Source organism: Epinephelus moara, chromosome 2 (assembly GCF_006386435.1).
Source record: "Epinephelus moara isolate mb chromosome 2, YSFRI_EMoa_1.0, whole genome shotgun sequence".
Classification (NCBI taxonomy): Eukaryota; Metazoa; Chordata; class Actinopteri; order Perciformes; family Serranidae; genus Epinephelus; species Epinephelus moara.
The window spans coordinates 30,047,388-30,061,029 of record NC_065507.1 but is presented as its reverse complement, the minus strand read 5'-3'; the positions used below and the strand labels follow the sequence as shown (position 1 = coordinate 30,061,029).

At 39.3% G+C, this 13,642-nt stretch overlaps 1 protein-coding gene across 1 annotated transcript in view; it reads right to left on the bottom strand.

Moving 5' to 3' along the window:
• LOC126399951 (neurobeachin-like) overlaps window positions 1-13,642 on the bottom strand; it is a 107,062-nt gene that overhangs the window by 24,453 nt on the left and 68,967 nt on the right. The window contains exons 12-13 of the mRNA XM_050060318.1: window positions 3,110-3,250; window positions 1,894-2,013 (exon numbers count right to left, since the gene is read on the bottom strand). Of these exons, the coding sequence (XP_049916275.1) occupies window positions 1,894-2,013; window positions 3,110-3,250 (261 nt within the window). The remainder of the gene's footprint in view (window positions 1-1,893; window positions 2,014-3,109; window positions 3,251-13,642) is intronic.

The window sequence follows — 13,642 nt, the reverse complement described above, 5'->3', positions numbered from 1 at the left end:
GCAGCCATTAATTCTGCAACAGCATCGTAATGGACTAACAAGTCAATCACACATGCCTCCATTGCTTTACACTGTGTCACCTTAATGACATGTTCGTCAAAATCTGTCACCAGTGGAGTGCTGCTGGATTCCTTCAGACAGCATGGTGGCAGTTTCTGTGTGTGTATGAGAGAGTATGTGTGTGTGTGCCCACTACTTCCAAGAAAAGTCAGCTTCTCTCTGCCCATAGTAGCTGTACCAGCTTAACATAAGTGTGTGTGCACACAGAAATAAATGAGAGGTATGGATGCACAATAATGATGGGGTGGTCGAGGAGGTGAGGGCTTGGTCATCGCAGGATTGTTTCCATTTGACTTGCTCTTTTGGGAGGTCATCCCCATCAGGGGCTCAGCCTCCTTGGGTCTTGTCGTCATTACTGCTGGAGGGGGCCGGGGTTAATGAAGGAGAGACCCTGGTAAAAACAAGCTGCCTTTTAATCAGCGGCCTGATGGCCCACTCGGCGTACTGGGCTGAAGCTGACCTTAACCCCAGACTCTCCGCTCAGTCTCAGTCACTACATTGTGGCTATGGGTGGCATTTGTGTGTCTGTCTATATGTCAGGGTACCTTCGAGTTGGCACACATGAAAACCTATGCTATCTTTTTATTTTGTTTTATTTCATAATGAACAGGATTATTTTGACATACTATGCTCAAGATTACAAATATAAAAAGAAATTAAAAACTAGGTTGGATGGTATGCAAGGAAAAATATGAAAAGAAACAGAAATGGAGGCTATTATAAAAGGGATCACAGCACATGTTAATAATCAAATCAGTCATTATAGTGGCATTGCTTCAGAGTTTACCCCTATTGCACCATCAGTAAACCAAACAAGCTCTTGCGTAATATTTTCCTGCTTCTAATACATTATGAAATACTGTTAGTAATTCACCATTGTCCTCCACAGTACAATGCCTCTCCTAATAGATCAGTAGCCATCCTATGTGTGTAAAAACAAATGCATGCAGACATACAAGTAGTTGGAAGTAGGCTGTATTTGTTAACAGGGTGGCGTTTGACTATTCAGCTGTTCGCTGGCTCGCAGCTTTCTGCCTCTGCCTCACATAGTTGGCTGCTCTCCCCCAGATCCTGGCGAGTAAAAGCCCTGTCCGTACATAAAAGACTACATTTTAAATAGCTTTTGTCATTAATGCTTTATTAATTGCCTGGGGCAACACTACCCGATGCAGGGTGTGCTAGAAATATATGACACTTTGAGGTCAGTGCGTATTCCTGCTGCGTGTTATGCAGTGGGCAAAATGGAGGCGAATCAGCAGGGTTCAGCGTTTTCGGTGACTGCTCTGTGGATTTGCAGAGGGAGGGCTTTGTCTTTCTCTCAGACACAGCCTTTGTTCAAACTCATGAGTGCTTGCATGCACAAATACAAGATCAGTCTACCTCTGAGATAGTTTGTTTTCTGCATGAGATAAATCGAATGTGCATTTCTAAGTGCTTAGGGTATTCCTGTTCACTATGGGTCTTTGTGATTCGCTGTTTGGATGAGGCATTTATAATTAATGGTATATATTTTGTGGGAGTGTTGAAGCACACTGGCTGAGGAGGGGAGAATAATGAGTGAGAGGCTTAGTATGGCTATACTGCAAATTACACATACTGTATAGTAGTTTTGCTGGTGGATATGTTGTGCAATGTGTAGTGATATTTCCCATCATTGTTCTCAGAATTACCCACAGGTCCATAACACCAGCTTAAAAAAGATGTCCAAAAAGGAAACATATAGATAATGATCAGAGATTTACTTCACTTCTTTAAGGGCAAACTTTTTTGGACCTTTGTATCCACACAAATGTAAACTAGGGATTGTACTTTCTGTTTTGTTGTGATTCTCACCTTTACATCAGAGGTGTCCCTCTGACAGTTTCTCCAGGAGCGGGCAATGGCTGAAAAGGTGCGGTCAGGGTGGTCGAATTTGTTGTTATTGGCACTAAGAAGGAATGTGGTGAAGGGCTCCTACGGAGAAAGCAAATTTGACACCACAAAGATCAAAGATCTCCACTCAAATCCAAAATCATCATCATCATTTCCTCTTGATTTGCATTTTAACTGAAATCTATCATAATCAAAATAATGAAAATCTCTGCACTGTTTAGAATTTACTGGTTTATCATGCATCTTATTAAAATACATGTGTATAGTCTGAATTATTTGCATTTTTTCATTGCTGTTCTTTTCTGCAGCAGACTAGGGGATCTCTGTAGAGATCAGTCATTCATTGTATCCAAGCCTGGGGGAAAATTAATTAGTGTTCTTCCTGGGTACAGTAAGCCATAATGATAATTGGCCTAAATTTGGTTTTCTCAGCCTGAGATGGCGACCATTGCCGGTTGGAGCGGATGGATCACTCACCAGAGGAAGAAAGGGATTGTGGGAACAAACCCACAGAGGCCAATCTAACTGCTGTCAAGGGAGCTCCCTCAGTTCATCAGTCCCTTTCTACTAATGATGGGGGAGGAGGAGAAATACAGTACAAACTCCCTATAAAGCTCTTTCAAATTAATAAGCTGACTTCAAAATCAAATGTACACCAACTCAAAGAATCTGTAAAGGTTATAAGGGCCTGTTTTCTGGGAAGCAGATTGGGAGAGTGTGTGTGTGTGTGTGTGTGTGCCTCCTCCCTCTCTTCCAGAGTAAATGAGGACAGTGCTCAGTAACCTTGATGGACATGTCTCCAGCGCTCACTAGGTTGCCTGAAACACATAAACCTGTCACAGCAGCCTCTGTAAATCATTACCCAGCCACTCTTTATTTAGTTCACATATGCCGGTTTACTGGCCTGTGAAATGTGTTTTCTGAGCGCCATTGGTCTAACTCAGGCCCAATCAAATTGAGATGTCGAGCTGTTTCCTGTGCAGAAGCCGACAGACCTCAAAGTAACAGCATCATCAAGTCTGACAAGTGACAATCACCTAATGCAGACTCAAAAATGAAAAGCTGTCTGAGTATGTGGGTTTGACTTCATTCCTATTCAGATGCTTGACTAATTCCCAGATTTTGAACACAGCACAATAATGACTGTGAAGGTGGTTGAAGGAGTGATTTTACTCACTATTCTGACAAGCCAGTGCAGAGTGGAGGCAGCTGTGGAGTAGTGGGAGTTGTAATGACATGGTGGCGTCTGGTCATCTTCCCAAGTCTCATAGCGTTCAGCGTAGAATGCTGCGCGCTTTGGATTCAGAGCACCAACAGGCTGGAAAGTAAATAAAAAAATAAGAGGTTCAGTTCTGGCAATGAAGTTATATGCTACTTTTTCGCCCATGTGAATCAAACAAAGGTTTTCTCCTCAAAGCAATCCAGATGAAATCCAAGTTTCCTATTGTAAGCATTTATAAGTCGAAGTTTGCCCTTGCGAAGGCTAATTTCAACTTGATATGAACTAATGGCTGTACCATTTTGATATTTTAATTGACTTTGCAAGCTTGACAAAATACACTGTTGTACTTGTTTTCGACATTGTATAAACTAACTGTGTTTGATGATTTTTATTGTAAATTGTATTCCCACTTCCTTTGTTGATGCTTCTGACATTCACCTTTTGGCTATTCAATAAATTAACAACATTCTGAACGATAAGGAAAATAAACTTCCAAATAATACATGCAGTTTGGGGGCTTTACACTAAAACAATTCATAAAATAAAAGCTAAAAATTTAAAGCAAACACTTTTTAAATATCAAAGAGAAAGCAGACCAAATTCAGTAAATCAATTAAAATTAAGCAAATTTATGTTTCTATGTTTATCCGTCTGTATTGATACCTATCAAACCCGATAAAACAAACCACAGCAACTACAGTACATTGTCAAAGTGACCACCCACCTGCATACTGACATAAAACTGAGTAATCAACTTCTTTGTATTCTTGATGGTCACATTTGCAAAACCCTTCTCACTTTAAACTCTTCCAATACCAACACTTAGTCAGTGGCACTCAGAGTCTGATAGGGATGCACAAGAACACCCTTTGGTGTCTGTAAGAGATGCACCAGCCCCTGTCATTAATTGCTCTGAGCAACTGACATACTATAAAGAGCAAGAGAGTTTGTGCAGGGCGGAAGGGAGGGGTGGTTGATAGGTCAAACAAACACAGGACTTTCACCAAGTAGACCACTATTCATGTTCGGTGTGAAACCAAAAGTCACTTTCTGTTACATTAGTCACAAACATTGCTATTTTAACCCAAACCATGGTGTTTTTTCTACTCCTGACCTTGTACTTTAATTACCTAAACCTAAAAAAAGTTATTTCGAGAAGAGACCATATGCATGTGCAAACTGTACATTTCCTGTAAAATGGAAGTTCATTTTGAAAAGACACTATGCATGTAATGAGCGGAATCTGACCCACCGTCCCAGAGTGTCCAAAACTGACAATAGAGGGGTACTTAGAGTGTCATAGTTTGACATATAGGGCTACTGAAGTGTCAGTATTTGACGAGTTGGTAGTTGGTGTGTTGTAGGAAAATCTCTATAGGGAGACATTCAAGCCTTTAAGTACCTGCTGGCTCAATAACATGACTACAAGCACAGTCAACAATAGATAAAAGTTGAACATAGGTAAAATTAAAAAAAATATTAACAGTGATAACATACTAACAAACTATTTGAAGTTAAAGCAAGGCTAAAAGTTCTATCCACTGATATTGCTGTCTTAAAGCCTGTCTGGATTTGGTTCCTAACTGAAAAGCCTTCAGTGTGTATTTGGTTCAGTGTGAAGCATAAAGTATGTAGATCTGAGTACTATAACAGGCACATGTCTTGGCAGCGTATTAACAATATAGTGAAAGACAAGTCCATGATTTATGGACAAGTTCTAAGATTTTAAAGATCTATATTATGAGTGACTGTATGTCAGGGTGAGTATTTCACAATAGAAGTGATGTGAGCTTTTTTCTTTGCTCTTACTGTCTTAAATGCCTTCTCATCACAACCACACTGATTTAACTTACATTACTGTGTCATCGGGTCAGTAAAAACTGCACTTTATATGTAGCTACTCCAATATATGGCTTGTTGAAATAGTGGAAGCAGAGGCTGTCATTTTCAGTACACTTATAACAGCAAGCCAGTTAGGCTTCTATTCTAAAAATTGCAATTGCCACTCATAACATAGATAAGGTTAGGGCTACAATACATTTGAAGGAGTTTGGCTCATGGTCACATCGCCAAAATGATCACTGTGGGTTACTAGGGATAAATCTTTTTGCACTCAAAGCCTCATAAAAGAGGGATCTACCTTTGGGAGTCCATTTTTCACTTCATCTTCTGCACGAATCATCCAGTCTTTATTTTGAGTCTCAAAATGGAAAATCTTATAGCTAATAGCAGGTCTCATGACCAGTCTTTCATCTAAATCAAATTTTAATGATCATGCAGCTATATGACAGTCATGAAAGGATTATTGGACATCCTCACTCCACTCCATATACATGCAAAATATATTAGAATGCAAAAAAGCATCCATAGAAAATTCATGTTTTTGTGTAGCCCACGGTAAGTTAAGGGTTGTTTTTTTCTTGTACTACGCTTTGTAGGCATCATGTTAACAATGTTAAGATACTATGCTTTGTAGGCATCATCTTTTGGCTGCATAATTGCAATCCGTATAAAGACTGTATGCAGAGGCAACATGTCAACCTGATGGAGTTTTTGCCTGGTGACACATTGGTATGGTACTGCCAATACTCTCATCATGTAGTGGGTGATGTGATGCTCCAAACATATGGCTGCAGCGAAATTTATTTAAACCATACCAAGCAATGAAGCTAAAGTACTTGTGCTATGATTTACAGGTAAAAATCTTTTGTTGGGTGCAAAGTGTAAATAACATGCTGTGCTATTGCTTGAGTTAGGACAGCACAAGAACTAAGAAAGCATAATTAAGCATGATTAACAAAGAAAGACTTGCTGAGTCTTAGCAGTTCCCCATTAGGTTACATGTGGTGAGGCCATCAGAGAGGCTGGGGGAGAGTTCAGGGCAGTTAAGGAGCTTTACTCTGGGATTTGTCCGTCAGACCCCATTATTCTCCTTAACCCTAAAAAGTTCCTGTTGCGCTGTCTTCTGTCTGAAATTTACAGGGGTATGGTGGCAGGGGTGAGCGGGATGGCGCGCTGAGGATGGAGGGAGGAGATATGAGCGTCTCCTGCTAAATGTTGTGGGTAATCCATGTGGATTAACCCTGGCTGACCTGATTTACACCCAACGCACCCACCAAGCCAAACACTTTACTCAACTCTGTTACTCCCATCTGAGTCCTTCTGTGCTACTGGGCATTACTGATGGGAGTCACCATGACCTATACAATATACTGCACACTAATAATGCAACACCACAACCTATGGTCTTACATTACCAATCAGTAGATCCATTTTTTTCCGCAAATCCTTCAACAAACAGTCGGGGAAATAAGTATGCAACACCTCAAAATTCTCTCACAGTGTTCAGATGGGATTTTGACCCATTCCTCCAAACAAACAGTCCTTAAATCTTGAGGATTTGGGGGGGTCCCTTGCGAATCTTGAGACAGAAATCTCACTTTCAAAACTTGAAAAATTATTGTCATCAGTTCCCAAATGCTTACTGAGTGTTGTTACAAGAAAGGGTGATGTAACACAGTAGTAAACATGCCTCTGTCCTAACTTTTTTGGAATATGCTGCAGGCATCAAATTTAGAATGAGTGTAGATTCACAACAAACAACAAAGTTTGTAAGTTTGTGTGTCTTTTCGCTGTATTCATTGTTCATTCGTTGCATTCTGTTTTTATTTACATTTTACATAGCGTTCCAACTGTTCGAATCGGTGTATACACACACACACACACACACACACACACACACACACACACACACACACACACACACGTGTATACATATATATACACACATATATAGACACACACACACATATATATATACATATATATATATATATAGACATATAGACACACACACATATATTATATATATATATATATATACACACACACACACATATATATTATATATATATATATATATATATATATATATATATATATATATATGCTGCCGTTTATTGCAAAGACACATTTTCTACCTTCACGTTTTCCTATTGTAAATATAAGAAGTAGAGGAAAATCCATTTTCCACAAACCAGCCTTTCATAATCATAAAAAGTCTGTTATTCGTTGTTCTGCATTTGAAGAACTGCTGCCTAATTATTGTTAGGTTATAAAAAAGAAAAAATAACATCACTGCTATATTTATTTGACATCCATCCAATTATTTAATAGTTAGGCCAAACCTTGGATAGCATGGTTAATTATTTAACCGCAGCCTCAGTAATACTTTCAATATTGTACTGACACCATCACTGGGTTTTTGCCCCTTGGCAGCTGTTTCATTTTCATGTGTTCTTAAGGCAACAAAATTACTCCCATTAAACATACATTTAGTGGTGAATAAATTGCTTTCTCTGCCTTTTCAATCACCCTGTCCAATATAAAAGCCTCGGAGGCATATTGGCAGTCAATATTAATATAGTCAGTACCACTGAGTCAGTTACAGAGGGGAAAGGGAGACTGGTAATGTAATCAATGGCAGCTTTTCCACCTAAAAGCTGCAGCTCAGAGGTCAGAAGAAATAAAATAAAAGCCCTCAACTCAAAATTCACTTATTCTAGCATTATTAAAATTGCACTTTTATTCTTTTGGCTAGGTGCAACCTCAGTGCGACAGAAAGACTCTCTTGGTCATTTGGAAGATTATGGTCATATCCATGTGTGGCATAGTGCACATGCCTGAAGCTCTAAGTCAAAATTAAATGGGGCCAATTTTTTTTTCTTTCTGGTTCTTCCTTAGAATTTAATGGCAGTCCACATCAGTGTTAGCACAATTGAATAGACTGAAAGAGAAGTTTATTGAGATCTGCATAGATTTATGGGGTGATAATGGCCTTGCATGTGACGTCTTGGCCCAGCTGGATTGGGGTGCAAGCCACAAGACGTCTTGCACTCTGTAAAACCGCCGCTAGTGTTACTAATGCAGGTTGGAGCTGTATGAGAATACCAGGTAATACATGTGACAGAAAGAAAAGAATAAGGTAAAGACAGCTGCGGGAAATAGTATTGCATTAAAGAGAGGAATAAACAATTCACATAATGAGTATTAGAACCAAAGCTTAAGAAAAGCATTTGATTTACAGTGTTATCAAATGTTTCACTTGCCCATTTAATATGATGGTACCAGAAGAAGCTGGAAAACAAATTCAGTCATGGCATTATGGCCAAGAGTATGTAATATGAAACTTTTTTTTTGTTCTTAAAGGGATATCACAGGCTAAAATTACATTTTTAAGTGTTAAAATTTGGTACATGCAAAAAGTATATCTAGAATCAATGTTGTTGCCACCAAACTCTAAACCTTTTCCTGAGAACAAACTGACCACAAACATGTCTTAAATGAAGACCGAGTAACAGGGGAAGATATGTTTACTGACAAGTTTCTTCCTATCAACTTTTCTATTTGGTGCTACATAAATGAGGCAAAAATGTTCTCACAGTGTTCCCATGTCGTTCAGCTGTGTAAGCATAAATATAATAAGACATTTTCTATGTGACTTGTAGTGTGGTGTTAGAAGTAAGGACGCTTTTATTTTGTTTTCTAGAAAACTTGCATTGTTGGTGAGCTAGGATAATTATACAGACTGCATGGCTAATCGCTTCACCCACATCAGTGAAGAAGTTCTTCTTTTTCACAGGTTGCCATCATCTAAAAAGGGAATTCGCACATGGCAGATTGTTGAACACTGCTCAAATTGGGACTGCTATACAGCAAATACACATCAAACTCAATGAAATGTCAAAGACAACAACAAAATATAGGTAACATTATTTTATGACTAGGACATACTGCTGCTACAAGGAGATGTTGCCAAACGGAATTTCATTGTACCCCCTTGCAATGACAATAAAGCTTCTTAATCTTAATCTTAATCTTAATCTTAATCGTAAAGTAAAGCTAACAACTGGCCAACTGGCTATTTGTCAGGTAATTAATACAGTTGCACCGATGCAAAGGCTAGAACAAATTCAATGTATATTCATAGACGAAAGGTGCATGTGTAGTCATATACTCCCATAAACTCTGGGTCACAAATTAAGGAAAAAAACATGTACAAATGAAAGTAGATGGAAAACTAAAGCTGTTCTGGTGTCTTGTGATCATCCGTTTGTAGATAAAGTTGAGGTTGTAAACCAAAGTGTTGATTGTGAGATTATTGTGTCCTGCTAAAAGCAACATGGGACATTCAAGATGACTTTAATTCTCTGTCTTAATAAATCCTGAGCAACATCTGGTTGTATTGTCTCCGTGTGAATTCAACACCTTTGTGTCCCAGTTTTTGTTTTGATAAGATTTTGCAATCTTATAACTGCACAATGGTTGTGATTGCCTATCCAATAAAATAGGTGATTATTATGAACCACACAGTGTATAAAAATGATGGACGTAGCCACCGTAATGTGCCTCATTGGTTTATGGACTCCTGTTTGAAAACATGAGTTTGGCATTTTGGCTGTCACCATCTTGGATTTCTGGAGCCAGAAGTGACCCTTATATGGTGAGAGGTTAGAGCTGTGGAAGAGCAGGGGGTGAACAAGACTCATGTAACGCCTCCCAGGCAGCTTGTAACTCACATTTCTGCTCATAAGGTGTGCATTTTAACATGGGGGTCTATAGGGATTGACTTGCTTTTTGGAGGCAGCCGCAAGTGGCCATGAGAGGAACTGCAGTTTTTGGCAGTTGGCGTTAGCTTAATTTTTCTGCCTCAGAGGTTGCTGCTTGTTATTAACACACAGTCTCAGTTCAATAATTCTATGTAAAGCTACCATCTTGTATATTATCTGAGATGAATATCTGTCTTAACTGTCACTGTCCTCAGCATAAAATGTGTCAAATGTGTATCAAATGACTGGTTGACACCAAAACAGACTAAACACACTGATTAAAAACCAAGAAACCATGTGAAATTGTAATGAATTGACCATAGCTAGCCTTGAAAGAGGCACTATTTCCACAGCATGTTTGCCAACTCAGTACATTTTCAATTTCAAGAGTGTGAATGCTTGGTACAATGTAGATCCCACACTAAACAGTCAAATTCTGGTCAAATAACACCAAAAAAATGAATGTATATTGCTTCTAATATGCTTTTGGAAAGGAAAGGAAAATGTATCACTGACTAGCTGGTCAATGGGAAATGAAACCCATGTTTCATAAGATAGCATAAGCACTTCAGTAGCCATTTATTCCTGTAATAGTCACATAATAATTATTAATCCCAAATCAGGCTTTGCTTACCTCTATTCTACAAAGAATAAACACCTCTCCTCTTTTCTCTGCATTGCGTATCATACTGATCACAAATATAAGACAATCAAAACAACTGGTTCAGACAGTTCCACACTTGCTCCTATCGGAGTTCATTTCTTGTATAACACCTGACCCAGTGAAATACATCAACACAACTAAACAAAGCATGATCAAACTTAGATTTGGCTTCAGATTCAATCAGGATCATTTCTGGTGTTGCATTCCAAAGATGCAGGAAATGAACAGCAGACAGCGTGCAGAGAGTACCTCCATTTGTTTGGTTATATCTAAGCTACCTCCCAAAGAGACGCATATTGCATTTTATATTTCACAAGTAATTACATTACAGTATGTTGCCATGGTGCTCTGTCAGGAGAAGTCACGGTCATTTTTGCTTGCCTCGTCAGAGGCAGGGCTGCATGCAGCTCCAGTCTAATGCAATCAAGTTGCTCAAACTCAAGATAAAGCAGATGTGCTCCCAAACAGCCTGACTGGAGAGGAAGCGAGGGTGAAAAAGGCTCCATTATGGAAAGAAAAGTGTGGAGGGGGTCTTTATAGCAGCCAAGCTTTGCCTTCAAAACTCAAAGTGTCTGAGAGATGCTCAACTTTGTGCCACAGAGGAAGCTTTGAGAAGGAAACAGAATAAAATACGTTTCTCTATTTCAACAGCTCTTTATGCTAACAAGGGTAAATCAACATTATCAGCACTATTTCTGTAATTTTAAGTAAGGTGAAAATGTATGCGAACACTTTAAATTACATGGGTTGAGGAATGCTCTTGTGTTACTTGTCTCTTGAAATTATATTTTACAAAGAATACATTTAACACTTTTTAGTCAATGAATGAAGCAGGGCTGCGTTAAACCACATCTGGTTCTTTCACGTTCTTATGCAATTGTCTGAATTTCCATCACATCACTTAACAGCTATCGGGAAGATTGGCTTCCCTCTATCTATCATCCACTTGTCACTCCATCAAGGAATAATCATTACAATCTAATGAAACACTTCACTGCATGAATGTGTCTGACAACCAAATATGCAGAACTCTGGCCTGGAGGCAAAGCAATGCAGTGTTCAATAGCACTGTTCACAGCTGAATGAGTGCCCAAACCAGCAGGTAATTGTAGGTGTGTGCAGTAGGTTTGGGAGGATGTTATTTGGCAGATCAGCACAGAGCTCTGGCAGTTTGAACAATGCTGTCCATCATGCTGCATTCACCTGTAACTGACAAACAGGTCTCAAGTATGTATCTGATCTGTGGGAAAGAAAGCCTCCCAAATTGTGCAATGCCAGTGTGGGATAATTTGAGAATCATTTAGGAGTATTAATGGTGCTTTATAGTTTAGCGTCTATAATTTAGCTGCAATTACAATTTAGCTGAGAGTAATGATATGACAATTTATCTTCATGATGCTGCAGCTCACTGAGCTCTGGAGTGACAGATGATATTGCATAAGGTAATTTGATATTATTCAACTTCAGGGGGAAAAAACACAGACACAAATTAAAACAGAAAATGAATAAAAAAGCTTAATGTAAGGTGGTAACCACTACAGCTGTGTATCAAAACAATATAATTTTACCATAAATCAAAAACTGTCAACTGAACTGAAAACTGGCATTGAATGTTTTGAAAGTTTTTTCATTTTTTGTAGTCTTTAGTCTACAGTACCTCAGAACGGTAGCCCAGAAAGGACAAATTAATAACTCGCTCTCAATAGAGCAATTCACGTTCTTGCATCAGCCACCATAGTTCTCCTAAACGCCTGCCACTAAATCCTACACACTGGACCTTTAGGCAAATTTCTTGTATGTCTGATTGAGTTTAACAACATAAAATATTTGAAAAGTTCTTCTAAAAGTGACTTCTTTTGTTGAATGAAAGTAAGGACTCTGGAAAAAAAACATGTTTAGATTCCTCAAGAATTGGTACCATATTGGTACAAAATCATGTGTATTGTATCAAAACATTTCAAACAATACCCAGCCTGAGTTACCACACACACAGCCTCTGTGGTACACAACACCCACTGGACATACATCTCAGAGAGACACACACAGTCCTAATATACAATGAACAAGTCTCTAGAGACTTTGCTGCTACCTCTGATCCATAATTGAACAAAAGGGCACACCAGGCAGAGAGGAGAAGTGTGGGGGCCTCTGTCCCTCCCTACTACAGTAGCTGTGAACTTTTGGAGGTAAGAGCCCCGGGGTTCCAAGGACAACTGTCAGGAGACACGGGCTGTGAACTCATGCTAATGAAGGCAGCTCAGCCCTGTAAACAGCATGGGAGGATGTCACTGGAATACATTACAATACATAACTGTCTCCCCAGGGCAGGAGGTTTGCACATGGCTCAGCCGTGATCACCCCCTCAACACACACGCACACACATCCTGTGGTTCTCTCAGGCCACCTGGATGCCCCACAGTCCGGAGCCGCCAAAAGCAAACAAGTGCTGAGATGATGGTGGCAAGACACACAACTGAGCTGTTTGTCCAAAACGTTCTGGGTTTACTGAAATGTGGAAAAAGTGCTCTACAGCAGTTGGTGCTCATTTTTCAAATTCACAACACACTTTCAAACTTGTTCGCGATTCTTTGAGTATTTCATGGCAACTTCCTTTTTTTTCATTTTTAAGTTCTCCTCCTCTCCCACTACAAAACACAGAACACGTAGGCCTTAAAAAGCTGAAAATTGATACAAACTGTTGAGAACTGAGATGGCAAAGTGAGACTCTTAGAATGTCGGCGCTTTGAGGGAAACAAGGGGGAATGAGGGAGCGATAAAATGAGCGAGTGAGAGAGCTCAGACAGGAATGTGACTGTTTTCAGGTCAGTGGAGCTGCAGTTCGAATGTGCAAGAGAGAGAAAGAGACAGAGAAACAGAATGGGGGTGGTAAACAAGTAAACCAGGCCACAGTTTGCGGTAGAGTGATCTGCTGGCTTTTCCTCTTCAGTCAAAGACAGATCAAACATAATGCTGAACTTTATCTCCCAGGGTTGTGGGGCATTAGTGTCACTGTGTCTGAGCTCTTGTGATTTGGCAGCATTTGCGAGACTCTTGCTACTGCACAGTTTGATGTATTTTTGACCCGCCACATTTAGAAAGACTTTCACTGCCACACTGCTCTTATGACCTGCTCTTATCAATTCATCAACCTTGAAACTCTAATCCAAGCAGAAATTTAAATTATTAAATGATGATGTTTTATTGATGAAATTATAA